The sequence below is a fragment of the Leucopleurus acutus genome (assembly GCF_964270905.1).
Source record: "Leucopleurus acutus genome assembly, chromosome: 14".
Lineage (NCBI taxonomy): Eukaryota > Metazoa > Chordata > Mammalia > Artiodactyla > Delphinidae > Leucopleurus > Leucopleurus acutus.
Window position 1 is genome coordinate 72,347,908 of NC_139156.1, and position 27,511 is coordinate 72,375,418.

General features: G+C 37.2%; 2 protein-coding genes across 2 annotated transcripts in view; both read left to right on the forward strand.

Annotated features, from left to right (window-relative positions):
• The window catches only part of ANK3 (ankyrin 3), a 333,291-nt gene that overhangs the window by 297,069 nt on the left and 8,711 nt on the right, over positions 1–27,511 (forward strand). The window contains exons 38-42 of the mRNA XM_082855185.1: positions 1,337–1,468; positions 2,392–2,535; positions 5,765–5,855; positions 8,353–8,731; positions 20,847–20,937. Of these exons, the coding sequence (XP_082711311.1) occupies positions 1,337–1,468; positions 2,392–2,535; positions 5,765–5,855; positions 8,353–8,731; positions 20,847–20,915 (815 nt within the window). The 3' untranslated portion in view covers positions 20,916–20,937. The remainder of the gene's footprint in view (positions 1–1,336; positions 1,469–2,391; positions 2,536–5,764; positions 5,856–8,352; positions 8,732–20,846; positions 20,938–27,511) is intronic.
• Positions 25,874–26,715, forward strand: LOC309971217 (non-histone chromosomal protein HMG-17-like). Its single transcript, XM_082854083.1, has one exon. It carries the CDS (start codon positions 25,960–25,962, stop codon positions 26,230–26,232), a length of 273 nt encoding a protein of 90 aa, XP_082710209.1. The 5' UTR covers positions 25,874–25,959; the 3' UTR covers positions 26,233–26,715.

Consider the following 27,511-nt stretch of genomic DNA (forward strand, 5'->3'; position numbering starts at 1 on the left):
CACAATGTAATTTTCTGCTTTTTTATTTACTTTCTGATCTCGGTTTTAATGGACAAATAACATCCAATAGCCGTACTTTACAATGGTGTTTTGCTGTTGGTCACAATGCACTAGTGAGTCATGAAATCAATTCATGCTTTGTTTTTGTTTTTAAAAGGAAAAGAAAATGTCTATGACATATAGTAAGGTTGTTTTGCTCCATAAAGATGTGGTTTCATTTATATAAGCATCATGATATACAATGTATTTCTAACTGTGGGCTGTGATCACTTTGCCAGCCACTGCATTACATTAATTAACTTCTCTCCTTTTGTTCAACACATGCTTTGTTTTCAATTTTTCAGTAGTACAAGCCTACAGTGAGCATTCATGTATGTAAATAATTGTGTACAACCCTGTGTACTGTCACCATAGATTTCTAGGAGTGAAATCAGTTGGTCAAAGGATACAGACTTTTTTGAGCCTCTGAATACATTTTGCCAAACTGCTGGAAATGGTACTTAAGCAGGATAGAATCGTCCAGTTCCTTTTCCATGGATTTTTTTTCCCATTTCTTACTTTTTATAATCATTTAAGGTAATAAACACCTGACACATCTTTTTTAAATGTACAAAAAATGTACAGTGAAAAGTAAGTCTCCTTCCCACTCACCTTTGACTCCCAAGTTTAACTCTCCCAAGGCAACTACGCATATCATATGTATCCTTCCAAAGACACACTCTGCATTTACAAGATTGAGTGTGTGGTTATATACACTTAGCTGGACAGAAAGCTTATCTCCCTTTTATTTTTTACACAAGTGACAGCATCTCATAGACAATGATCTGGCTTGGAGTCATCATTTAACCTCCCAAGTGGCACTGATGAAACTTGAAGGCATATAGAATAGAGTATTATGTGAGTAAAAGATCTACTTCATGGAGGTTGCCGAGAGAAAACTCTACCGGCTCCTCTTGTGCCATGTTTATGAATTGTATATCCCTACCTATCTTGTATGAAGTTTGCTCAAATTGCAGACAATAATTTGGCTGAGTTAAAAGAATCTAGCAACATCCTCTTTGAACAGAGCAAGAATCTTTATAAAGTAATCTCCAAAGGGAATCTGATTATAACCAAGGAATTATCTTAGGAGAGATAAGTCACAGCTTGTATATTATCAGTATTTTCCTGTGAAATCAAGTATATAAAGATTAATGCCCAAGGCTGTACCTGGGTTTTACTATAAAATCCTTTCCCTTTTTTGGGGGGGTGGGGGGGCAGTTGAGCATTACTTTTATGAAATATATGTGATAAAATTACAATATGAAATCTTAGTAACTCCTTTTCTTTTCTACAGAACTGGCAAGGGAACTGAATTTTTCAGTGGATGAAATCAATCAAATACGTGTGGAAAATCCAAATTCTTTAATTTCTCAAAGCTTCATGTTATTAAAAAAATGGGTTACCAGAGACGGAAAAAATGCTACAAGTATGCTGAAATTATATTACTTTAACTTGCAAAATTGCATATGTCTAATATTTTAGATAAGCCTACTGTTAATAAAATCACAGTGATCATAAAGTAATGGCAAGCCTTTTGAAGTTATACTTGTTTAATTTTGTGCTAATATTCTAAACTTCTGTCTTTAGGAAGCTTTTTAGGAAGCAAGTAGTAGGGGCTTTTTGGCATTTTGTCTATATTTGCATTTTTTGCATTTTTCTCTGTGACCATCAAAAATGAAAATATAATTCTAGCTGTTCAGTCATGGGGCGGTAGTGGGAAACAATGTGAAGTTACTGCTATGGCCAGAAATGGATGTGCAGGGAGATAATAGAGAAAAGGATAGGATCAAACCATTTTATCCAGCCTGGTCTGTGATGGCAGAGAACTCCCCAGTACGCCTGGGTTTTGTGTGGTTTAGGTGGTGGTAGGGGAGTGGTGCTATACTGTGACAAATGCCAACCCATAACGATGTGGAATCAGTTACTGGGGGTTTGCCTGGGTCGGCCTGACCGTAGTAAGTCATTAATGCTAAGCATCAAATATAAGGGTGACATATATATATTTTTTGACAGTCTAACAGGAGAGGAATGTGTTTATTAGATCCCCTTATAACTAACGGGAGTCTCGCTGTCTTGAGGCCTATCTGCTCTGCGCCTTACAGAGACGGAACGAATGTGGCTGTCATCACACACGGCTTCACAAAATGATTCTTAAGACCCTAACGTATCTTCCCTGGAGCAGCGAGCTTTCTGAGCCCTCTGGGTGGTGAATATTGCAGAGGTGCAGTGAGGCGGGACTAAGACGCTAGGAGGGTCAAGAGAGCCATGCCTTTGTGTGGGTATTGTGATGACTTAGAAGAAAATCATTTAATTGGGTTTTCAACCTTTTTTTTTCCCCTCCTCTTTCAGCTGATGCCTTAACTGCGGTCTTGACAAAAATTAATCGAATAGATATAGTGACTCTGCTGGAAGGACCAATATTTGATTATGGAAATATTTCAGGCACCAGAAGTTTTGCAGATGAGAACAGTGTTTTCCATGACCCTGCGGATGGTAACTGAATTTAGTGTTCATATTTACTTAATCATTTGATAAAATTTGAAGGTGCAGTAGGACAAGGCAGTCACGTAAAACCAACTAAATTATGATTTGCTTGACTTAACTTCTCATTTTCACGGCATATTCTCTGCCAGAGCCTGCCAACAAACACCCTGACAGAACAAACTTGATAAATGTCTCTGTTATACAAAATACAGATAATGAAGTATATAAAGGCATAAGTTAACTGAAAGAGTTGGTATCTCAAATGTTTTATATGACCAAATGGAAGAAAATTTAATATCTAGAGAACATGTTGCTTTTGTCATTTTTATATTAACCTAAAAAACTAGGGAACTCTTTTATTCCTATTTAGGTAAAACCAAATTGTGGGCTGTTATACAAATTGTTAAGTAAAATGGTTAATTACTGTTTTGAGAACAAGTATTTAAGCATGTACTGAAAGGGACGAATGTATCACTCAAACAGGTGTTTTCGTTATTTAGCATTATTTTAACTTCATATGCTGCCATTTTTTTGTTTGGAAAAACACTACTTGACCCATCGTATATAAAAGGTAGCATAATTTCTAATTCAATGAGCATAGATGTCGCTAATATAATAATTCCTCTTTTACGTTAGCTTAATTTATATGATAATGGTGTCATTTTTCCTTCATTATGTAAATTGGGGCCTTTTTCAACAAAGTATTAAGAAAAGTATGACAAATATCTTACTATGTTTTTCAAGATGTTCATAAATGGAAATTTATTCCTATAATGAATTTTGAGTACAAAAATGTTGATGCTATGGAGGCAAGAAGAGGAGCTAGGGATATTTTTCTACTATTTCAATTTTTTTTAAATATGGTGATTTTTTTTCCATTTTTAAACAGCAAAGTTAGACCACCAATAATCAATAACTTATAATTCTGCATATGTGACAAAACATCTCAAATTCTTAGAAAGTTTCTGCTTACTAAAGTCAACAGAAAATTTAAAGTGTACCTTGTTATCCCCATAACATAAACATGTGGGTAATAATGTCAAAAGTGGTTTCTTTTTAAGCTTATGAATATCACAGAACCTGGAAAAATGCTCTCTTCAAGGCCCTGTCTTATATGTGAGGCCATATATTGATGACCAAACTCTCTGTGCACAAGATAAAGACAGACCACTATTATATCAAATTTTGGGTTTTTGCCAAGTTTATAGAATATTTTAATATTCTTTACTGGGAAACTTTTTTAAGAAAAGTAGTTTTAACAAACAAGATGATCAGAAAGCAATGGAAGTATTCAATGGAATTGAAAGTTTCATTTAACATTTTAAAATCAGAGTATCATTAAATAAATCCACAAGGGCTTTTGTTGCTGCATCTTAATATTTTATATTCTCTATTTTTAAAATTCTTAGGGAAATTTATGTTTATGAAGTAAATTTTACTTGTGCAGATTATAAACCTCACGTAGTCTTAGACAGATTTTCAACATTCTGGTTTATGGGTGACCATAACAGAAAAATGTTCACGTACCTATAGTAATTTGAATTTACAACCAAAGCTAAGTTGGTATTTATCTTGGACTGATGGAAAAATTAGGCTTTAGTTTTTTAGACCAATAAGTCAGAAAGTGTGCCTGGCTGCCTTTTTGTTCCGGTCTCTCCTCTTCGTTGAACTTTTGTGAAACTTCCTTTCCTCACCATGACCAGACCATTGTTGACTTTTCTCTCTGCTGAAGGAGAAAAATAACTCCCTTAGTCCACGCAGCAAAGTTTAAAACAAGGCAATTCCTCCCCCCTTCCCCTTTGTGTAGGCTGGTTAGTGAACTTCTGCTGTCTCATAGCACTGTCATGAATATGCAGAGAGCTCTCTGTAAATGGCTTTCCTCCCGTCTCTGTTGTGTATCATTTCTTTTTTCTCTTTATTTGGTTCATGCTTCTGAGTGGACCCCTACCACCAAGTTCACCAAGACTTTCATGCGTACACAACCCTTTCATCTCTGTCACATTATGACACCTGAGGAGTTTACATGGAGTCTTTTCTACTTTATCTGCTTTTTAAATCCTTTTCCTAACATCTTTTTAGATGTTTTTCCCAGTACTACTGCTCTAAAATCTAATGGTCATTTCTTTCCAAAGATTAAATTCATTTTTCTTTGCTGTAAATTTCATGTGAAATAAGTTAAGAATTAAGAGTTGGGTAGCATCACTCTTATGTACGGTTCTTAAACTAAGTTATAAGTAATTAATTATAAAAATTGGTTTCTTGTGGCTTGCTGTATTCAGTCCACCACAGTGTGGATTTTGCATGCTAAAAGTAGAAAGATATTAATTTGGCCATGCAATAAATGTATCTTACGTAATGACAGCTAACTTTATATTGGATCAAACTTGTGTATTTAAGTTACTGTATTAAAATTACCAAAATCGATAAACAATTTATACCTTAATTAACTAGTATTCTATTTTATTGTAGTTTGCACTAGTCTTTTATTTCATTGTATTACATATACTTGAACTACACCAATAAATTTATCAACATTATTCTGTAATTCATCACACATTTTCATACCTAATATAATTTAAGTCATTCCGTGTGTTTTTGTTTGATGTGCTCTAATTCATTCCAGTCAGTCCAAATGTACTGTCTTCCATAGGTTATCCTCCCCTTCAAGTGGAACTGGAAACTCCCACAGGGTTGCAGTACACACCACCCACCCCTTTCCAGCAAGATGATTATTTTAGTGATCTCTCTAGCATAGAATCTCCCCTTAGAACCCCCAGTAGACTGAGTGATGGGGTAGTGCCTTCCCAGGGAAACGTAGAGCATTCAGCAGACGGACCTCCAGTCGTAACTGCAGAAGACACGTCCTTGGAAGAGAGCAGACTTGAAGACTCAATGCCTTTGACAGAAATACCTGAAGCAGTGGATGTACATGAGAGCCAGTTGGAGAATGTATGTCTGAGTGAGTATCCTCAATACCTCGGAAGGATGGCTGGGGTCCCAAAAGATGTTAAACCAGCAGAGCCATTGGAACAGACTAGAAAAGTAGGAGTGAGCCCTGAGCAGCAAGAGAAAGGAAAATCTGGTCCTGATGAGGAGATGATGGAAGAAAAACTCAAATCTCTATTTGAGGATATTCAACTTGAAGAAGGAGTAGAGTCTGAGGAGATGACAGAAGAAAAAGTACAGGCTATTCTTAAACGTGTTCAGCAAGCAGAACTGGAAATGTCTTCAATTACAGGTTGGCAGAATGAGACATCAAGTGGAAACCTAGAGTCCCCTGCTCAAGCTCGAAGAATAACTGGTGGGTTACTAGATCGACTGGATGACAGGTATGGCTCTGGGTCAGAAAAAGGAAAGTGACATGCAGGTTACATGTTAATAGTTTGTTTTCTTTCTTTATTTTTTGGCTGCGCCATGCAGCTTGTGGGATCTTAGTTCCCTGGCCAGGGATCGAACCTGGGCCCTTGGCAGTGAAAGCATGGAGTCCTAACCACTGGACTGCCAGGGAATTCCAGTAGTTTGTTTTAAATATGTGCTTTTTAGCAATTACTGTTTTTCTAAATTACCATTCCAACTTCAGGATAATACATGCTTTAAAGGTTAGTTCATTCTGCTAATCTGGAGAGGGAAAGTTACATTAAACTCAAATATAATTCTTAAAACTACTGATAATTAGTTGAAGTAAAATGCAAAAAGTTATACACATGCTAAAGATTAATACATTTTCTTTACTTTAGAAGGTTACTCTTTTCTACTTTATTACCTGTAGTATTATTCTTTTCACATAGCCAGAAATTCATGCTCACTTAAAATAATGTAATAAATATAATTCTGTCTTTTAGAAATACAAGCATTTCTATTGTTTCCTGACTTCAAACATAAATGTGCTTATTATACAAAATTTTAAAATACAGATTTAAAAAATCAATACAATGCCGTCATCTAGCAATAACCACCACTAAAATTTTGGTGAATTTCTTTTACATACGTGTTTTTAAATGTCACAGAAAAATGCAGAGAAGCAAAAAAGTCATCTATCCTTATCATACTAAGAAAAACAACTAACACTTTTTGTATCCTTCCTTTTTTCTACATGAATATTTTATATAATTTGCAATATGGCATATGTAATTCTTTACCCCCAAATAATATGGGCATGATAGAAATTTGTTTATAACCAAAATAATTCCCTAATCATGAATCTGGTTCTTTTTACAGTGATCTTCCTCTAGGAGGGTAAGAGCTAGTGTCCTTGAGACACTGGTTCAAACCCCACCACCATTAGGTTTGCGCTTTTCGACTTGATTAATTTCTAAGCTCTAAGGATGCCACTGTAACTGGCTTTAAAAATAAGAATACTAGTACTTTCCTCAAACAGGTTTATAGATCGAAAAAGAAAGCCTGTAGCATGCCTACCCAATGACTGGTACAAACAGTATCTCAGTGATAGCTGGCATTATTTTATTTATGCACACATAAAATATATTTTACTTCAGTGGTAACTAGTGCTAAACCTCAGTTCTTTTCATACAGCTTATTTTATAACCATGTTTAATATTTTCATATTGCTGATAAGCTTCTTGCTCAATGAAAATTCCCAAAGAGGGAGGTGACAACATTTGCAAAGAGTTCACAAAACTCCCTTTGAAGAATGGGAGCATCAGTGAATTCTATGTTCAGCCTACAGAATAGAGTATGGAGACAAGAAATAGTACTAATTCTGATGTCTAGGTTCAGATAGAATCACATAATTTATAGTTGCATAACAGGAAATTAGATATAGCTAGGAGTTATAGTTATCATACACGGTCTTCACGGTATGCTGGGACTGTTCGTCCTTAAACATCCGGAATAGGATGTGCTATTAATGTTTTTTGATAAAGGTGTTTAATCAAAATTTGATTTATAAGGCTACGCACATACATATACATAGTACATATATTGTACATAGAAAACATTGCACTAGTTTTATTGCCTTCGGAATTCTACAGGTAATAAGCAAAGGTGCTAATAAAAACAATATACAAAAAAAAACCAATATACAAACTATAAAATAAAGTAAAAGTCTATATTGAAACTAGTAAAAATTAGAGAGCAATTTAAAAGAAAGTAATGGAAGAGAAAGATTTTTAAGAGTCAAAAGGAAAACAGTCCTCACAGGTAGTAGAAGCAGCAGGTGAGCACCCACACCCTTATCACCAGAGAGAGTCAGCAGAGGTCAGGAGTGGAGAAAGATGAGAGCCCAAGGAAGGTTCTCACGGTTCTTCCACGGTGGGAAAAGCATGACGGTAGGATTCACAATTGGAAACACATCCAAAGACTGGAACGTAGGGTTCTTGAGGATGCCAGAGCTCTCATCACAGGAATTCATTTTGTCTTTGTTCTTTGTCATCAGTTTTTTCACTGGCACTGGCACTAGAAAAGCATTTTGAGATCTCCTCCTCTTTTAGATTGGTGGGTCTGGGACTCTGGGTATGTCCATGAACCTCTCAGGATTACTTTTTAAAAGATACAGAATCCAAGGAACTGTATCAGTACAATTAAACAAAACAAGAGAAAAACAGTGACAGCACAGCCAGCCAGCTAGTTTGGGAGCTGGAGTGAAGAGGATGCCTGGAGCCTGTGTATCATCTCCTCACCCCACACCCACACCCATACCCATAACAGGCCCTCACAGTTTGAAATCTGATGACCAGATTTTTCATGCGTTTCTACTGTATGTCTTTAAAAGTAGTTAAAAACACGGCTGTTGAAAATTTAGAGCTTCTGAAGCCCATTTGCAGCCATATGTTACCATTATAAATTTCCACATCTTCTCTATTGCAGCCCTGACCAGTGTAGAGATTCCATTACCTCGTATCTCAAAGGGGAACCTGGAAAATTTGAAGCAAATGGAAGCCATGCAGAAGTCACTCCAGAAGCAAAGACAAAATCTTACTTTTCAGAATCCCAAAATGATATAGGGAAACAGAGTACAAAGGAAACTCTGAAACCAAAAATACAAGGTTCTGGTCGTGTTGATGAACCAGCATCATCACTAGCGGCGTATCAGAAAGCTCTAGAAGAAACCAGCAAGTTTGTCATAGAAGAGCCTAAACCCTGTGTGCCTGTCAGTATGAAAAAGATGAGTAGGACTACTCCTGCAGATGGCAAGCCAAGGCTTAACCTCCATGAAGAAGAGGGATCCAATGGGTCTGAGCAAAAGGTACGTCATCTAGTTTTCCACTGTGCTGTCATTTAAGCTGAAAGTACTGACGCTTCGATTCTTTTATAATCTTGTAGCACTGGGCCCAGTGTTCTGTTACTACTTCCAGATTATCAATGTGTGATTGAAAATGGTAATACTAATAATGGGGGTAAAGAAAGTAATGAGTAAAATATATGCTATTTGTCATCCCTTCTTTCATTGGGTAGAAAAAAGGAATAAACATCTTCTTAGCCGTTTTTCAGGAGGGAAAAGAATACAGCGATGTTAAGTAAGTAGCTTAAGGTCCAGTTTTAATTTTGTCTGGGATTTAGGTTTCCTCACTCCCAACCCTAGTCTTCTTTCTTGAGGATGGAGGATAATTATCCTGACCCTTTCTGGTTCCTTTGCACAATTTAAAGAGTCACTAGCATTGACCCATCTAAGAGTTCTATCCTATAAGGTCTGTTGCCTGAAAGGGTGTTTTAAAAATTGAAGAAACACAGTTCCCAAGCCTAAAATGAGGTGGGTGTACTACTGTTGGTTGACGGCATTTAGAAATGCAACATTAAAAGTGTCATTTTAATTATTTTTATATCTAAGTTGATAATTATCTTAATATTTGTTTTTAATAACTTAAAAAACCTTACTGTCATATAATTATTTGCTTGCTTTTTGTACTTATATGTTTTTGTGCTACCATCTAATAGATTTCATTATTCTTTGAGGGTAAACATTTTTAGATATTAAAAAATTTTTAATTGAAATTATGATTCATCGATGGATGTAAGAAAATTAAGATCAGTTCTGTTTCCTATATTTTTGACTGCTTTTTGCTCTCTCAATTTTTGTGTCTTTTCATGAACTATGCAGTAGAAACAGACTGAGAGTTATACATCTTTGGAATAGTAGTACTTGAAGTTTTCCCTAAAGCATCTAGTTTACTTAAGATCTTCTACAGTGTTTTGGGTAGAAAAAAAAAGAAATCTTTTGTAAAATAATGAGCCCGAGACTAACCTGAGGTTTAGGAAAATTTAGTAAACTCCTAATCACTCAGGAGCTAATTACCAGCTTATTAACTAATCATATCCTTTCCTTTTCCCTCCTGCAGGCTGTTTTTTGGATCACGTTCCTGCTTGTTAGGAGGGAAAGTGAGAGGAAATCAAATCCTCAGGACTTTCTTTCATTTCCTTCCTGACAAGTCTGTTTTGAGTATTGCTTTCTGCCTTTTAGTTAACTCCTAGCATGTTTAAGCAATATGACTTTGGGTGGAATGTTCCCTTTTAAAACGAGCCTGCAAAATATAGGGAGGAGCAGTAACATAGTGATGTTTTAACTATGAAAATGTATTGTGCAAAAACCTATTAAAAATCGATAGGGAAGTTCTGAAATATTTAAGTAAGCATTTCGACAGCATACATGTGCCTACGTATTGCCCATTGGGGAAGCTTGGAGAAGGCATAAAGAGGATTTGAAAAAGAAAGTCTTAACCCTGAATGGAAATGCAGCTGAATTCATCAGTAACGGAAAATAATTAGTTGTTAGAAAATGTTTTCGAGATTTCTTACAAATGAGTTTGTGCCTTTCGCATTGGTCACTGGTCCTACTCCAATGCATAAAGGCTTCAGGAGCATAGCAATTCATAGTGAAGTTAAAGCTTCTGGAATATAAAAGTCTGACCTCACAAGAAATTCGAAGATGTCCAGGATGTATTTTTTGTGGCTAGACCATAGTACAATAGTAATCAACTAGGTCGTCGGATGTATGATCTCAGAAAACAGCCCCCTTTTTGTCCCCTGAAAAATCAGGTCAAAAGTCCGGGTGCAGCTCTTAAACGGATGACTGCCTGCTGTTACAAGGTAAAAATCCTGCTGCTTTCCACCTCTTTACGTGCCGCAACCCATGGCAAGGAGTACTGAGAAAATTCCATTTGGTCTCCTAGTTACCCTCTGTGCCATTGCATAGAGAATTCTCTAAAAGGAATCCTGGTCAAGATTCTGCTACCATCTTCTCTCTACCCTTCACCTTAAGACTGGCGAGACTCCATGGAGAAAATGGAAACAAACATTAGCCAAATGGCCACTTTTTCTTTATGTGAGGGGCTGGTCTCAGATGATTCTTGATAGGATTATAATTGACGTCTAGGTTTGTTGTCAGTGTTTGCATTAACATATGTTCTTCTGCTTTTAAATGTTTCAAGTGAAAAACTTTCCCCAGTCTAAGATTCTGGGTATGGATAATTCAGATTGAATTTTCTCTTCTGCCTCATCTAATCTATTAATTGCTAAATGCTGATTAGTAGTTCTTTTGCAATCTGAATTCGTCTTACTTTTTTCTGCTTTTCTGAGCCATTGTAGGGCCTCCTTTCACAATATTTAGGTCATTCTAAGTGTCCTGAATTTATGGTCCTTTTCTAAAAATTTTAAAGTAACGGGGAATTTAGTAGCCAGTATCTTTGCAAGGAATAAGAAACTTGAAAACTGTTTCCTTTTGATACCATATTATTCAGTAAGGCATTTTGTTCAGATGAAACTTCCTACAAAGTTAAGGTTGATATTACTATAACATTTAAAAATATTTGGTAAGTTTACCTTTGGTGAAGAATGGCCTACTTTATTATCTGTTTGACTAACATTTCATTAATAATTTTTGCTAACACTTACACCTCCTGTAACAATTTTACCTTATTTTTTTTCCTATTTTTGCCAATTCTGCCGTTGATTTTTCCAATGGATATTAACTACAGTTTCTATCTCTGGGACTGTCAGATTTGGGGTAACTAGTACACTTAGAAAATAAAATACTAGAATTGCTTTCAGAACTCCACCACTAAAATTTAGAAATAAAATTATTCAGTGTATACTCTCGGCCATGATATTTAAGTAGAAGCTGAAGATAATTTTCCCTTTGACTTACGAACTGTTTATCACTTGGTAGTTTTTCCTTATTCCTATCCTTATTTCCTAAAAAGTAATACTTTGTGTAATTACTGTATTCTTACCTGTACTATATTCTTGTCTGTGCAATGCTGTTTCTATTCTAATTTCATATCAGTTCTTTAAAGTAAGACCTCAGGCTTTCAAATCTTCTACATTCCTCATTTGAACAAACTCCTACTGAGTTCCAATTATGTATTAGGTATGAATTATGCTGATAAAAATCTCCTGGCAAATTATGCTGATATAAACTGTATGCTTTTCATAAAGTTCAAAATAGCTTTTGATAAAGTTGTCAAATCTGACCAAAATATCATATAAGTCAGAAATACTGTGCCTCTTTCTGTAGATCAAGTGAAAGATGGCCTGTAACTGTAAGGTTATACATTCATGTCAAATGTATAATATTTATTTTTAAACTAGCTTTAAATCTATATTATTTCCCCAAACTAATAATTAGTAGCATGTATGTAGTTTCTGATGCCAAAGTCTCCACCATTGTTATTTTTAATAATTTACAATTTTATTGTCTTGATCTTTACCTGCATATATATATTTATGCATTTACATACGCATTGCATTTATATATACACGTAAGTATATATATGCATATACATATGCAGGTAAAGATCAAGGTAATTATATATATTATTTATGTATAATTTATATATATTTATATACATATAAATACAGAGTAATTTCGTTTAGAATTCTGCTCAAAACTTTCTTCCACTTAAATTTTTTTTAAGATTTCCGCAAATATACATCATGATTTTCCTTAAGTGCGGGGAACCAGCAAGTAAAAAATTCTTTCTTGATTTCCCTTCTCAGAATGTCTTTTATTTTAAATGTGATGGTAAAATTCTACTAAAAATGCATTTACTCAGGACTTGAAAGGCAGTGAGAGTGATTCAAGCTCAGAGGAAGAACGGAGAGTCACTACCCGAGTTATTCGCCGGCGTTTGATTATAAAGGTATCCCGAAGCCGGATCAGTATGGGGCAACGCTGTATTATTAGAACCTTTCTCGTGGTTTGGAAAATTCAGCATGCTTGGTAACTAAATGGCTCTGTATGTTTCTTTGCACATTTGAAAACTTATAAAAACAACCACCGAAAGGAAAAACTCACGTTGCATGGTAGTGAGTATTCTGTCTAGGCCTGTGTTTGACATGTGGCAGTTGTAATTTTACCCGAGAATTCTTGGCATTTGTATACTGCTTTCCTTGGAGAAGTGTTCTATGTGTGAACAAAGATTCTACCTTGGTGAGAGAATAGTTCATATCCAATGAAATGTTCAACTGAAACCCCAGAGGCTGTAATGAAGTATGAGGTAAGATAAAGACGAAAGAGAGTGAAAGAATTAAAAGGCTCCCTTCTCAGCCTTAACAGCTTTTAAGTGAAAACCAGTTTTTCATTATCAATCAATGACTAAGAATTCAGTGTTATAGCCTGGCATGGATGTATATGACATAATGCAAACCAAGCAAAAACTTCTGAAATAGGTTTTTAACTTGACTGACATACAAAAAATCAGGCTGGTTTTTTCTAAGGCTGTATTTTTAACTAGAGGAAGCAACTCTTACTGGAAGTGAAAAATGTAATTCTCCCCTGTTACAGCACAGTTGAACACTATGAATAAACCCTGATTTCCCCCACAAAGGCCTTTTGAAGCACCGACCTGACGTATGGGAGGTCCTAGGGACTGCTTCTTGCAGTCTGCGGCTTGTCTCCATTACTCTGCCTTTAGAGAGATCTTTCTTGATGTTGGAATAATTGAGTGCAGAGAACTAGGAAGCCATTTTCAATACACAGTCCTTTGAATGTGGTCCAAATAACTTGAGGCTCCTTGGTTGGCAGTTCTGAAGAGAAAGAAAGGAAAGGAAATATCTATTGAAAACCATTTATCAAACTTATCACCCATTTCCAAAGTGTCAGGACACCAAACCAGAGATGTAGGGAAGTTGGCTTAGGTATCCAAAACTTCTTAATCCTGCTGCTTGTACTTTTCTTGTAGATCAGATGAAAGAAGAGAAGAAAATCTGCCAAATCTGCTCTAGTATAGTTTTTCTAAGACTCTGGAAACATTAGGGAAGAAAATAAGTCCTTGTCTAAATCCTAAATTATCCACAAATCAACCTTAAGCTCAATAGGGGCCATGAAAAAAAAGTATGAATCACTTTGAAAATTCCACATGGGCAATCCACATTACTTACTGTTATCTAGCATATCTGCAAGCATTTGGCCTATTTATGAAGTCCTCATAATCAGTCACCTCCCACACATTTGCTGGGATTAGGGGGAAGAAATCTTTAATTTGGTTTTTCTGAACACGTTAAAGCCAAACTCTGTTCAGGCTTTGCTAGTCCCATGATCAAAATATTACTTCTTGAAGACACTAAAGTGAAACATCTAGAAAAAGCACACCAGACATACTGTCTTGTAACTTGCTTTTTATGCTTAACATATGACATACTCATGTTGCATCAACTTCACCTCATTTCTTTCTAATAGCCGCCCAGTGGAGAAGTTGACTCCTCTGTATATGACAGAAGAAAATAAACATAATCCTGCATAGGCAGTGGGAGAAAGCGTAGAGAAGTTTTACTCTGGGGAATACTAAAACAAAACAGCAGAAGCATCAACCCCCTCCCTAGGTCAATGAGGGTTATATCTTTTGGTCTCCTAGAATTCTAGAACATGCATTAGCAAGTTAGCTTTAAAGTAACTTTGTTAGAATGAGTTATTTATATATTTAAGCTTAACATATAATTATATATATTCACATTTTTATTAAGAGCTTAAGTTTAAAAGACTGAAATACACTGATGTTATAGGCTTCATAAAACAGAGGAGACTGTGTTCTCTTCAAATCTTCACTTCTTGAAGTCAGTGTAATTTTAGGGAGGCTGAGTGGAATCATCAGAGAACGGGTTTCATAAGTGGGGAGGGCATTGTATAAACAATGGAATCACTTAAACAAGCTTTGAGAAATGTCTTTCGTATGTGACAGAGAAACCAAAAGCTAAAGGATAGCTACAATTATAATTGGAAGCTATAGGTGTAAGAAAAAATCTTTGTCAATTACATACATAGAAGTCTTTCTGGTTAATATTTTTCTGTTCAGATTTTGGGGGCAGTTGAAAAAGATCACATTTCTGTTGCCTTTTCTCTTTATTCCATATGTTGGTACCTTTTTAATGTAAAAGAGCTCGAGACTGCAGTACTACACGGTAAATGTGACATGGGATCCATCTCTGTCAAAACACATAAAATGAGAGTGTTAGGACCTAAAGGAGTCATTGAGACTAAAATTACTTCTTTTCCTAGATGACAAAAACCAAGGATAGGAGATGAATTGATTTTCCCAAAACCACACAGCTGGGCAGTAACAGTTCTGAGACCAGAACCTAACCCCTGGTCCTCTAGAGGAGTGCCTTCTACCTGCGTTTTCCACGATACTGTATTCCGTCTCGTCCAGAACAAACTAAAAAGGAATAACTTTTCCTGGACTAAATTAGGCACTTGGCCACTGAGACTTTTCCGGTGGCATAGGAGAAGGCAGCACTGAGCTATCTTTCCTGGAAACTATTTGATGGGGCTAGAATGCTAGGAATTTGACCTACTTCATGGAGGCTGTCCAACCTTGGACTGAACCAGCCACAGTAATTCCCCTAGCACTTAGAATACTAGAGCAGAAAACTATTTGGTGGTTATTCCATCCTTCCCAGAGCTAGCTTTGGCCAGGAAATGTCAATGAAAGCAGTAGATATATTCAGGATTCCATTATCACAAGTCTAGGCAAATCTGTGTTCTTAGCCATTCAACTAGTATAATAAATGGAGTGAAAGTAGAATTTTATGATTTTTCTCTTTAATTTCACATGTGGATTCATTCTTTTTTATGTTTTTATATTTTTACATTTAATATTTTCAAGTCCTTTAAGAAATGAGTCAAGTTAACAAACTCTCTCTCCCATTTGTTTGCGTATTTTTAAATTTTATAAGCATATTCATTTATGTCTATATAATATGATAATATCACAGTGGTTTCAAATGCTTGGAAGCAGTTTAAATTGACCAGTCCCTATGAGCTTGTTTACATTATTTGCTTAGCAAATGCAGTGATTACAAAGGTAAAAACTTGAAACTAACTCAAACCATTGTGAAGTTTGATTAGATTCAAATAACTGAATTTTTACTATATAGTTCAACTATATATATTTTTGTTTGTTTTTTTTTTTTTCTTTGCTGTACGCGGGCCTCTCACTGTTGTGGCCTCTCCCGTTGTGGAGCACAGGCTCCGGACGCGCAGACTCAGCGGCCATGGCTCACGGGCCTAGCCGCTCCGCGGCATGTGGGATCTTCCCGGACCGGGGCACGAACCCGTGTCCCCTGCATCGGCAGGCAGACTCTCAACCACTGTGCCACCAGGGGAGCCCTCAACTATATTTTTATTTCTACTTTTGAGCTTTTTTACTGACTTTCAAAATAAGGGTTTACGTGTATGTTTCCCCCCATCAAACAACTCAAAAGTACAAAAAGTTCAGTCTATCCATTCCACTTCCCATTGTTCACAAGCTTCAGATAACCATTGTTCTGGAACAATGGAACAAGGTAACCATTGTTCACAAGCTTCAGATCGTTTTATATACATATACCAATATGTATGTGTATATAGAATATACATGTGCTATATACATATACACATACATCCCCAGCAAGTGGGTTTCTCAGAATACATATTGCTTAGTAATTTGCTAAGTTTATGTATATAGTTTCTCTCATCTCATTTTTTTGAAAGTTCAAGTTTTAATGTTGTGTACATTGAAGCAAATTGGTACATTTCATGTTATTTTTTCATTTTATTCAAGACGGAGAGAGGAATAAAAATTATAAAATGCTATGTTTCCAGCAGGAGTCCAAAGGAAAGTACAGTAGTCTTCACAAAGGTGGCCACCAGGAATGATACTGTGACACCATACGTACTGTAATTTTCCTTTGAAATAGGAAAGAAAAAAAGTGTGGGTAGGTGTTGCCAAAAATAATACCATCACCAAAACTAGCGGGGAAATTTTATTTGCTTATAAGTACAAAGGTTTTCAAGAACCTTAGAAACTAATTAGAGATTATTTTCTCTCATTAAAGAGAGGCCCTAAAGACCCCTCCTTGGTAACACCTGATCTCCAATGTACCTGACAGAATTAAAGATGGATGAAATTTTTTTTAACGTATTTTGTGACTCCTTACGAACTTTCCTATCTATCCAGTCAACTACTATCTAATCCACTCCCTCATTTAGTGAGTTTCTACATAATCATGTATCTTATTTTGACCTTATGTAAAGCACTAGTTGACTACAGTTAGTGCCCATTAAGACTAAGAGAAGTATCTTCACCTTTAATTACACATAAGCAGTATGAATTTTCAGTAGGAAATAATGAAAATGCCCACATACCACAGCAGATCTCAACAACCTATATGGCTTGTTATTTATAACTAGGGCTTTGCTTTTTTCTAAGGCTATTAATATAAATCAGTGTACTTAAATGTATTCGCTATGCTTATAAAAATGCCTACTTCACATTTCAGAGACTGTCTGCAAATTAATTGGAATCTTTCCCCACCAAAGGGTCAATTTATAACATACGTAATAGTATGCTATTTTAATGGATTTTCCTGGGATCCTGGAATTGTCTTAACACTCAAAGAGCTAGACATGTGCAAGAGTTAGTTCAAACATATCTCACTTATACATGTTTAAACTATAGTGAAACTTTTCATGACCCTTTTTTTGGCTTTTCTGCTGTCTTTAAGCCTTTACTTGTAAAATAAAATGAAATTGTTTTTTTCCCAGGTATATGAAATCAACCATAGGAAACATAAATAACACTCCCATAAGAACGTGTTGCAGATTTTAGTGCATTCAGGCAGGAGACCTCTACATTTTTCCAATTTCCTTCCCTCGCTTAACTGTGCTAATTGAAACTAATCATAAGCAAGGTTCAAGGTGAACCTTGAAGCAAACAAGAGCAGCAAGAAACATCGTGTTTTATTTTCATCTCATCTTTATACCACAGTGAGGTAAAATGAGTCAAATATCCCACCCATGACCTATGAGCCCACAATCTATAAGAATACAAAGTCACTTTGTAGAAAGAAAAAAGAACAAAAACAGAATTTTGTTAGCAAAACAAGGTACTGTTTCAGTCTCTACTCTGTTATTTTAAACCACAACTGCCTTTCTACTGGTTGTGACATAAAACAATCATAGAATTTTCTGACCATTGGCTGGCACTGACAAAATTAACAGAGCTACTACCTTTCCCATGACAATAACACTGAAAGGGTTAGAATCCTGGCTCTCCCAGAAATGCAGCTGTCGTCTTTGTGATTTGCCATTTTTCCTAAAAAACCTACAGGTTTACAGTAACTACAGTACACAGTACCATAGCACTGTGCAGGTCACCTCTTCAACAAAAGAAGTATGACTAACAAGTCAGCAGGTCTCTAGAATGGGTCTGCACTTAAGATGTTTGTCCTTGTTCCCCAAAACTGTAAGTGAGCCTGACCTAAAGTTGACACCAGTGAAGAAGGTCATGTGTTACAAATACAGCCCTATGTCTGCTCTCTCAGTGGTTTTTCTTATCCTACAATCATAGAGCTAATAGACATTAAGGAGCCATCTAAATCTACTGACCTGCCTATTAGCAGGAAAATATGATGCCACTTGGCAAGTTAAGAATTTATCCCATTTTTTTGTTAACTCACCAGAGGAAGATCCTTGACAGTTTCCCCTTCTAAATCAGATAGCAGTCACTAACTGAAAGGCTGTCGTCTCACATTCCTTTAGTAATTAATCAGTCATCACATAAGACTCATTCACTTGATAATATTCTGAAACTATGTACTTCATCAGACATTAATTATTCTCATTTACAACTTATGAAAGGCTCAGTCTGAAAAAAAGAAATAAGGTTTTCTCTGTACTCTGAACTTTTCTCATAGTATTTGAAAAAAAATTGCCTTTTAAGGAATTTTTAAATTTAACAAACTAACAAAGGGTGATTAACACACCAACTAAGGTGCTACCTCAATTCAAATCAGACAAAAGGAAATCCACCAAAATGAGAGATTTCGTAGGACTAATGAAGAAACATTATCCAAAGTGAAATGATGTAATTAGAGCTCTAATAGTTAGCTAAATCTTTTTTCAACAAATGAAACCTTTTTTGTTTGTCTGTCTATGTATAACTGTATTCTGTGATTACATATTTTCAAATTCTTCCTTCTTGGAGTTTGTTGCTAACCATCATTCTTGTACATACTTGAGGTTTAATGCTTTGAATGTTGTTGACTGCTAAATAACCATCCATGGAGTCAGCCTTTTCCCCTGGCCCTGGAATTGCAAGTAGAGTTTATACTTTCTTTTTCTAAAATGCCACAGAGCATGTGTGTGGTATATGGAGTGATGTGGAGGTCTATCCATCTAGTATGTTGCTAATCTCTATGCCACATCCTTTAGGGAGAGGAAGCAAAAAACCTTCCTGGTGAATCTGTCACAGAAGAACAGTTTACTGATGAAGAAGGCAACCTCATCACCAGAAAAGTAATCATCACTGGGGTTTCATGCTTCTCTTGGGGTTTAGATTTTCTACTATTTGTGTGCTGTAGTGTCACCTCTTAAAATAGAAAACAGGAAAATCTCTCCTTTTCACTATTGCTTCCTACAGATCACTCGGAAAGTACTAAGACGAATTGTTATCCCACAAGAGAGAAAATATGATGACGTGGTAATGGAGAGGGACTGTCGTAAAGAAAGTAGAGAATAAAAGCTTTGTGAACTCTCTAGAATAGGCTGCTAACAGGCTGGCGTCTGCAGTGTGGCAGCTTGAAGCATTTGCTGCTTTTGACATCTTGTGCATTTGATCAGGGTCAAAGAAAAAGATTTTCCTTCCTAACATTCTTTAACAGTATATACTCTTACTATCTTCAGAGTTTTCACAGCGATCATTTCATTCGTGGAGGTTGGAACATGCCGGTTCAAGCATGGGAGACAAAATTAAAAACCCTCTACCACCACCAAACCCCTCGGCCATGCCCCAACCCTGCCCAGTGCTTTACCTGCAGCCTACGTGGGACCCAGAGAGAGAGCACTTGTTTCCAGCCAATGCACAGGGTTTAATTAAAAGTTAGAATGACAAAAAGCTCGTCTCAAAATCCTTACATCTAATCTATACATTTTCTCTTTCCAGTATATTCTACAGGGAAATATATGAATTCCCCCATCTTAACCTGAGGAGGATTCTCCTCTCTGGGTTAACAACAGCCCATTTCCAATGGGCCAGTTAAAGAACTAAAGTCATCACTGAGCAGTGTAACTCAGCAAGTGAACCTCTAGCTCCCACAGAAAACATCTCTGGTTATTTTTCATTTCTTTCCCTTTCTCAGACCTTTACGCTTTTCATTTAAAAAACAGAAACTTCAATAGCCTGTGTTTACATAAGAAAAAAGTAAACTGAGAATTTCTCAGAAGGAGTAAATCAGAAAATTGGAAAGGCTACTGTGTTTTCCATTATAAATAGGGTAAAAGCTGAGTATCTGTGCAACCACTTTGCTCTCAGAGAAGTGTGTGCTTGGTGAAGACAGGTCTTATTTTATGGAAAAGGGATGCCTGCTTGGTCTGGAGTAAGAGGACGGGCTTGGTAATTCCACAAATTAAAAAAGAAAAAGTCTCTCAGCTCAACAGCATTTCCATGGTTTTTAGTTCATGATTAGTGCTTTACTGAGAAATTTCAGTCTCATTACAACAGATTATTTAACATTCTGCTGGCTTAAAAAGGCATAAATTATAACTTACTAATATTTTTATAATTGGGGTTTGAGTGCCTTGAGAGTTTTAGTGATGATTTCTTCTAGTTTTACAGGAACTGGACAGGCTGTCCAGTTGTTTGACTGATCACTAACCTACTGAATTATTGTGAAGTACAGTAACGTATTCCTTCTGACGGTGCTCTCCCACTCGCCCTGATGCTGCTGAGCTGTGTGGTTGAGGCAAATAGATATTTGGGGACGTGAAGTGACAAAGTACTTGAAACTGTGTTTCGCTTATCCTAATCCAGCCTCAAGGGACCAGAATGGAAACTGCTTTTTAATGAAAACCCTTTCACCATGAAATCTTAACGTGTACATTCCTTTTAAAGCAGGGAGAAGGTTATAAGATGAAGACAAAGAAAGAAATCCGGCATGTGGAAAAGAAGAGTCACTCATAACAGTAAATGGTCAGTCAAGGTGGTAAGTGTGCTCTTATCAACAACAGTAAGACGTAACTTCCTGTGAAACTTCTAATTTCACCAAATAAGTGATTCCATCCCCCCGCCACCCCCTTCCTCTCTTTTTCATCACTGAATTGCAGCTTTGAATATCCAACAAGCAGTTCATGGTCATTTTCATGTTCATGTACACGTACATCTGCACACGAAAACCAAGGCTTCTATCTAGCTCACAGTCCATAAACCTTCTCTTCACAAATTAGGAATTTAAATATAAATGATGGTTGCAGGAGCAAATGTAAATAGTGATCTTGAGTCTTCTCTTAAGAGCGAAGGCTCAGTATGAAGTGCAGTAGCATTATTCACTCTAACAGGAAGACTATTTGGCAACAAACAGTTCATACAAATGTATTTGGAGATTTGTATTGACCAGCTTTTCACCATTTTACCACAACAGCACCTAAGAATATAATTTTGGTTGAAATACAGTGGTTGCCAAGCTTAAATGAGCAAAATCCCTATATCCTACTTCATATATTCTGTATAAACCAAAGCAAATGAAATAGGAGGTTAATGGCACTACTGTGTTTTCTAAGTTAAAATGTTTAGTGAGCTTTGTTTAAGGTTGTCTGAACTTTTCTTCACGGAGAAGGATATTTTCCTCTAACACTGTTTTCTGAACTTTGTGCTGTTTCTTTCTATGTAGCTACAATTCAAAAGCCCATTGACAGAGCTTTGAAAAGCTCTGTGTAAGTCTGTGAGGTAAAGCAGGATGAGTCCTTTAGGGCTGCTCACCAACAGTTCTCCTAGCCCCAAGTAACAAAGAGCAAACAGATCCCAGTTTCCACTTTCACTCATCAGCTGTTCCCCAGTTACCAGAATCCTGGTACTTGGAGTGCTGCTGTAAGGAATTGAGAAATCACGGAGTCTCACTGCCCCAAATTTTGTATGCAAGGTAACTGTAACTAAGGCCCAAAGAAATTCTTAATCCCTCCACCTCCAAAAACAGCTTCTTCTTTATTTATTCACTTAAAGATTTATTTCCCTTCCTCTCTGTGACGCTTTCTGCCTAGGCACTGGGAAATAAATCATCGGTAAACAGCACTAGGGAGGTACTGGCCCTCGCTGACCTTACATTTTGGAGATTTAACGGTAGTCAGTCACTTCAGTATTTAAGGCATTGAGAAAACTCCTAAGAACTGCAGAGTGCTCTGGAAGTAACAGTATTTGCTATCCATACGTACTCTTCCAGTGTTTCAGGTGTACTCTTCATTTAATTCACTTAGATTGGTGCCTTTATCATCCCCATTTAACAGGCCCCAAATTGCCCAAGGTCACCTAAATAAAAAGTGGCAGAAACAGGATACAAACCCTAACAGGCTGCCTCTGGAGCCCACACACTCAACCCTGTTAACTGGAGATCTGACCTGGTCTGAGGGTGACAGGGAAGGTTTCCTTAAGAAAATGATGCTTTGAGATTAGTTTTAAAGGATGAACAGGATTCATGTGGATGAAGGGGAGGAAATTTGATGGTGTTTGGGGTAGCCTCCTAGGCACAGGCTCTAGCGTTCTGCAAAGGCCAGAACTGGGAAGAAACAAGAAAGGAGAACAGGTCGGTGTAGCCTGCAGAAGGTTTTGTCATTGTGTCTGGAGAGGTAGGAAAAATCGGAATATCCGGGCCTCATAAGCCTTTTTTCACTAAAAGTTTAGGTTCTCATAACGCACTCTAGTTGCAGGGCACAGAATGAATTGGAGGTGGCAATAATGGATGAGCAGAAAACCTATTAAACTACTGAAGATGCTGGCTTGGGCAGTAAGGATGGTAAGAGGTAGGCTGAAGCTAGTGATAGCGACATGAATTGCTTTTTGTCAGATGACAAGGGTGAGAGATGAGAAGATTAAGGATGACATCAGCGTAGCAATATCTAGAATGAACCCACCCATTATGCGTGTCTTACAGCTGAATCTGGTAAAAGACACATACAAGATTTTTTTAAATTGAGGTGTAGACGATTTATAATATTAGTTTCAGATGTACAACACAGTGATTCAAAATTTTTATAGATTATACTCCATTTAAAGTTGTTATAAAATATTGGCTATATTTCCCTGTGCTATACAATATATCCTTGTAGCTTATTTATTTTATACATAGTATTTTGCACCTCTTAATCCCCTACCCGTGTCTTGCCCCTCCTGCCTTCCCTCTCCCCACTGGTTAACCACTGGTTTGTTCTCTATATCTGTGAGTCTATTTCTGTTTTGTTATATTCATTTGGATATGTTTTAGATTCTACATATAAGTAATAACAGAGTATTTGTCTTTCTCTGACTTCTTTCACTAAGCATAATACCCTCCAGGTCCATCCATGTTGTTGAAAATGGCAGAATTTCATTTTTAATGGCTGAGTAATATTCCATTGTATATATGTACCACATCTTTTTTATCCACTCCTCTGTCCCATTTGTTTATTTTTGCTTTTGTTTCCTCTGCCTTAGGAGACAGATCCAAAAAACTATTGCTACAATTTATGTCAAAGAGTATTCTATATTTTCTTCTAGGACTTTTATGGTTTCCAGTCTTACTTTTAGGTCTTTAATCTATTTTTAGGGGTTTTTTTTAACATGTTGTGAGAAAATGTTCTAATATTATTCTTTTACATGTAGCTGTCCAGTTTTACCAACATCATTTATTGAAGAGACTGTCTTTTCTCCATTGTATATTCTTGCCTGCTTTGTCATAGATTAACTGAGCATAAGTGTGTGGGTTTATTTCTGGGCTCTCTATTCTGTTCCATTGATCCATGTGTCTGTTTTTGTGGCAGTTCCATACTGTTTTGATTACTGTAGCTTTGTAGTATAGTCTGGTCAGGGAGCATGATAACTCTAGCTCTGTTCTTCTTTCTCAAGACTGCTTTGGCTATACAGCAGATTAATAAAACACTAAGCATGATTTTGCAGTCTTAAATTGCTGTGTTTAAGCAATTCTGATAAATTAAATAAAACTAGAAGAGGGCTTCCCTGGTGGCGCAGTAGTTGAGAGTCCACCTGCCGATGCAGGGGACACGGGTTCGTGCCCCGGTCCGGGAAGATCCCACACGCCGCAGAGCGGCTAGGCCCGTGAGCCATGGCCGCTGAGCCTGCGCATCCGGAGCCTGTGCTCTGCAATGGGAGAGGCCACAACAGTGAGAGGCCTGCATAACGCAAAAAAAAAAAAAAAAAAAAAAAAACCTAGAAGAGACTTCAGTCAGCTTTAGTATGCACCTAAAAGTTTAGCAACTTGTTCAGTAATAGACTCAGACTCTGGGTGGGAGAGAACCAAAAAGGTTATCGACACCAGCTGAGCCATTTTTCTAGAGTAATATATACCTAATATCTATGAATAAATGATACCAAAAAATATATGACAGTGCTGTGCTTCCAGGGTCCTTTAGAGTGAATTAATACAGAAATGACTAGGTCACTAAATGTACAAGAGACTTTAAGATGATAAATAATCCACCCTGTAAAGCAGTTGGCAGGGCCTTGGCTCACTTGCTACACCACTCAAAGGACAGAGAAACTCACTAGGAGAATTCATATGAATGTGAAAATAGCTTCAGCATAAAGCAAACTTAATGTGTCAGATGGAAAGAACAGCAATTTGACTGCAAGCCTCATTTTACTCTCCAGGGTGGTATTTGCCTTTCATAAGTGAATTTAGGAAATGAGTCCAAGAAGACTGCCTGGAATTCCAGGACACTGAATGTGTGCTCTGGAAAAATCAATTTGCAAGTATATTGAAAGTTCTTATGGCCCTGCTGGCTTTTTTTTTTTTTTTTTTTTTTTTAAAGAACAACTAAGCACATGGAATGTGACCCAGTTTCACTGAGTCTCAGATGGTGACATCAAAATTTTTATTCTGCATTTTGTAACCAGTTGAATTTTGAGCTATCTGAACCGTATACCTGCTTTTCTTTAATACCGAGTCACAGCCATCCTATTTTTAATGTAAGGGAAAAGCTGATGGCTTAAAATAAGTATAAAATTTATACGTAATATATAGTGATTTATAGTTTATAAAATGCGTTTACATTTTTGTCTTATTTAATCCTTCAAACAAGCCTCCAGGAAGAGGAGACCGATTTTGATTGCTACCTTTTACAGATGAGGATACTACGGCTTGGAGAGGTCATCTGACATTTCTTCTTTCAAACAGCTGTGACTGGAAGAACTAGGACTTGGCCTCAAGATTATTGACACTTCACCTAGTGTCCGATTCCACTAAGCTGTCTTTCTAAAATTAGTTAGAATAATAATAATAATAGTCATATTCTATAAAAGATTACTGTATGCCAGGTACTAGGTAAGATCATTACATACATTACCTCATATAGTCCCCAAAACAATGCTATAACGTAAGTACTATTATCTCTTTTTTAATAAACAAGGAAACTGAAGCTTAGAAGAATTAAATGAGTTACCCAAGGTCCTATAGTTAATGAGCAAAAGAATAAAATTTTAACTTAACCAGAACCTAGCTCTTAACTATGACTCATATTAATAGTTGAATAGTACTTGATGATTATCAGAAACCTAAAAGCAAATTTTGAATCAAATGTACGTACAAACGCAAACTGTAGTTAATTTCTTCATACAATACACAGTGAAAATACTCAGTTTTTTGGTTTAGTTTTTTTAAATAAAGCAAAACTTCATAGCCATAACCTTCAAAAATACCATTAGCTGATTAGTGAGGCTGTGACAATGGAGGTACCCCAGACACACGATGGAAAAGACCGGAACAGGTGTATTGTAAACCTCCTTTAGGGAAATGCTCAGGACCTCACAGCCACATGGAAGCCAAGAGCAGCAGCAACAGCACGAGGCTTGCCGGGGGAAACACTTTATCTGAGGCCAAAAAGTTGACTCATTTCATTCACACCTTCTAAAAAGGACTTGGCCAGCAGTGTGAAGAAGAGGCGAGAGCGACCCCTGGACTGGCCAAAGCCGCGCGCCACTGCATCCCCGTGTCCAGCGCCTACGTCCCGCCGCCGTCGCCACCATGCCCAAGAGAAAGGCTGAAGGGGATGCTAAAGGAGATAAAACCAAGGTGAAGGATGAACCACAGAGAAGACCTGCAAGGTTATCTGCTAAACCTGCTCCTCCAAAGCCAGAGCCCAAGGCTAAAAAGACCCCTGCAAAGAAGGGAGAGAAGGTACCCAAAAGGAAAAGGGGGAAAGCTGATGCTGGCAAGGATGGGAATAACCCTGCAGAAAACGGAGATGCCGAAACAGACCAGGCACAGAATGCTGAGGGTGCTGGAGAGGCCAAGTGAAGTGTGCATTTTTGACAACTGTGTACTTCTGGTGACTGTACAGTTTGAAATACTATTTTTTAATCAAGTTTTATAAAAATGCAGAATTTTGTTTTACTCTTTTTTCTTTTAAGCTATGTTGTTAGCATACAGAACACTTCATTGTTGTTTTTTGGGGGAAGAGCACATGTCACTAATAGATTGTCTCTGAAGCTGGATTGACATGGGAAAGAAACACCTTTCCCGTCTGGTTTTGAGAGACTTCCTCCTGGTTCCCAGGAAGGAGGGGTTCCTTGATGTTGACACACAGCAGCCACCTTGGCACAAACGCCTTGTGGTGTGGAAAAACTAAAATTAGTTTTTATGTCCTCTTCTCCCTCTCCACCTTCAGCATAGACTTGACTCTCTTAAACCCAGAGACCTGTTGGAACCTGACCCCCCAAAGTTGGTTACCAGTATGTCAGGCAATCTGGACTTTGCACTGTCACCACTGAGATGGCGACCCTCAAAAGAGCAGCGGCTCCTTCTTTAGATTGTGGATCTTCAGATTGATACTTTTGCCATTTTCATTTCCATTTCCTGAAAGTCAGGGTCAGCTTGTGAAAAGTTGTTAACATACTAAATGTGAAGTGTCAACCCTCACTCTAAACTTTCCCTGTTCAGAGCATCACATGAAGACTTCATGGGGTTTTATAGTGGCTTTCTGATTTTGGTAGTCCATTGCAAAAGGGAGTTTGAAAGTTGTTGTATACTGTTAACGATTGTCTGCCCACGTCCTGCCTGAAATACCACGGTTGTTTATGAAAAGTATCTTTAATAAAGCTGGATACAGTTTGGAAAAAAAAAAGGACTTGACCTTCCACCTTGTTTAGAGCGAAAAGGCTAGTAATAATATACAGTGGTGAATAAAACCTCCACGGCCCCTGCCCTTCTGCATCTCTCAGCATGCAAGGGGGAAAGAGATGGACCATGAATTGTTTAAGGGCTAAAAATGCAAACTCCAAGATCCAATGGAAGAGTAGCACAGAAACATATTTAGACTTGGGGGCTGGGGAAAGTCCCTCGGAAGTCATGACATTTATGCTAAGACCTCGTAGGTGGTGCCAACAATGTAAAGAATGGGGAGAAGGAGAAGAGGACTCCAGCAGAGAGTATGAAGTGTGCAAGAGCCCTGAGGCGGGAAAAGGCCTAACACGTTTGAGGAAATGAAAGAAGATTAGTGTAACAGAGCCTGATGAGCTGGTGGGGGGTGAGGCAGGCCCATGATGAAGTGAGAAATGCCTCATCATAGGCCAGAATA

Excerpts from the sequence above, each read along its gene's own strand:
- LOC309971217 (XM_082854083.1), top strand. The coding sequence starts at position 25,960 with ATGCCCAAGAGAAAGGCTGAAGGGGATGCTAAAGGAGATAAAACCAAG.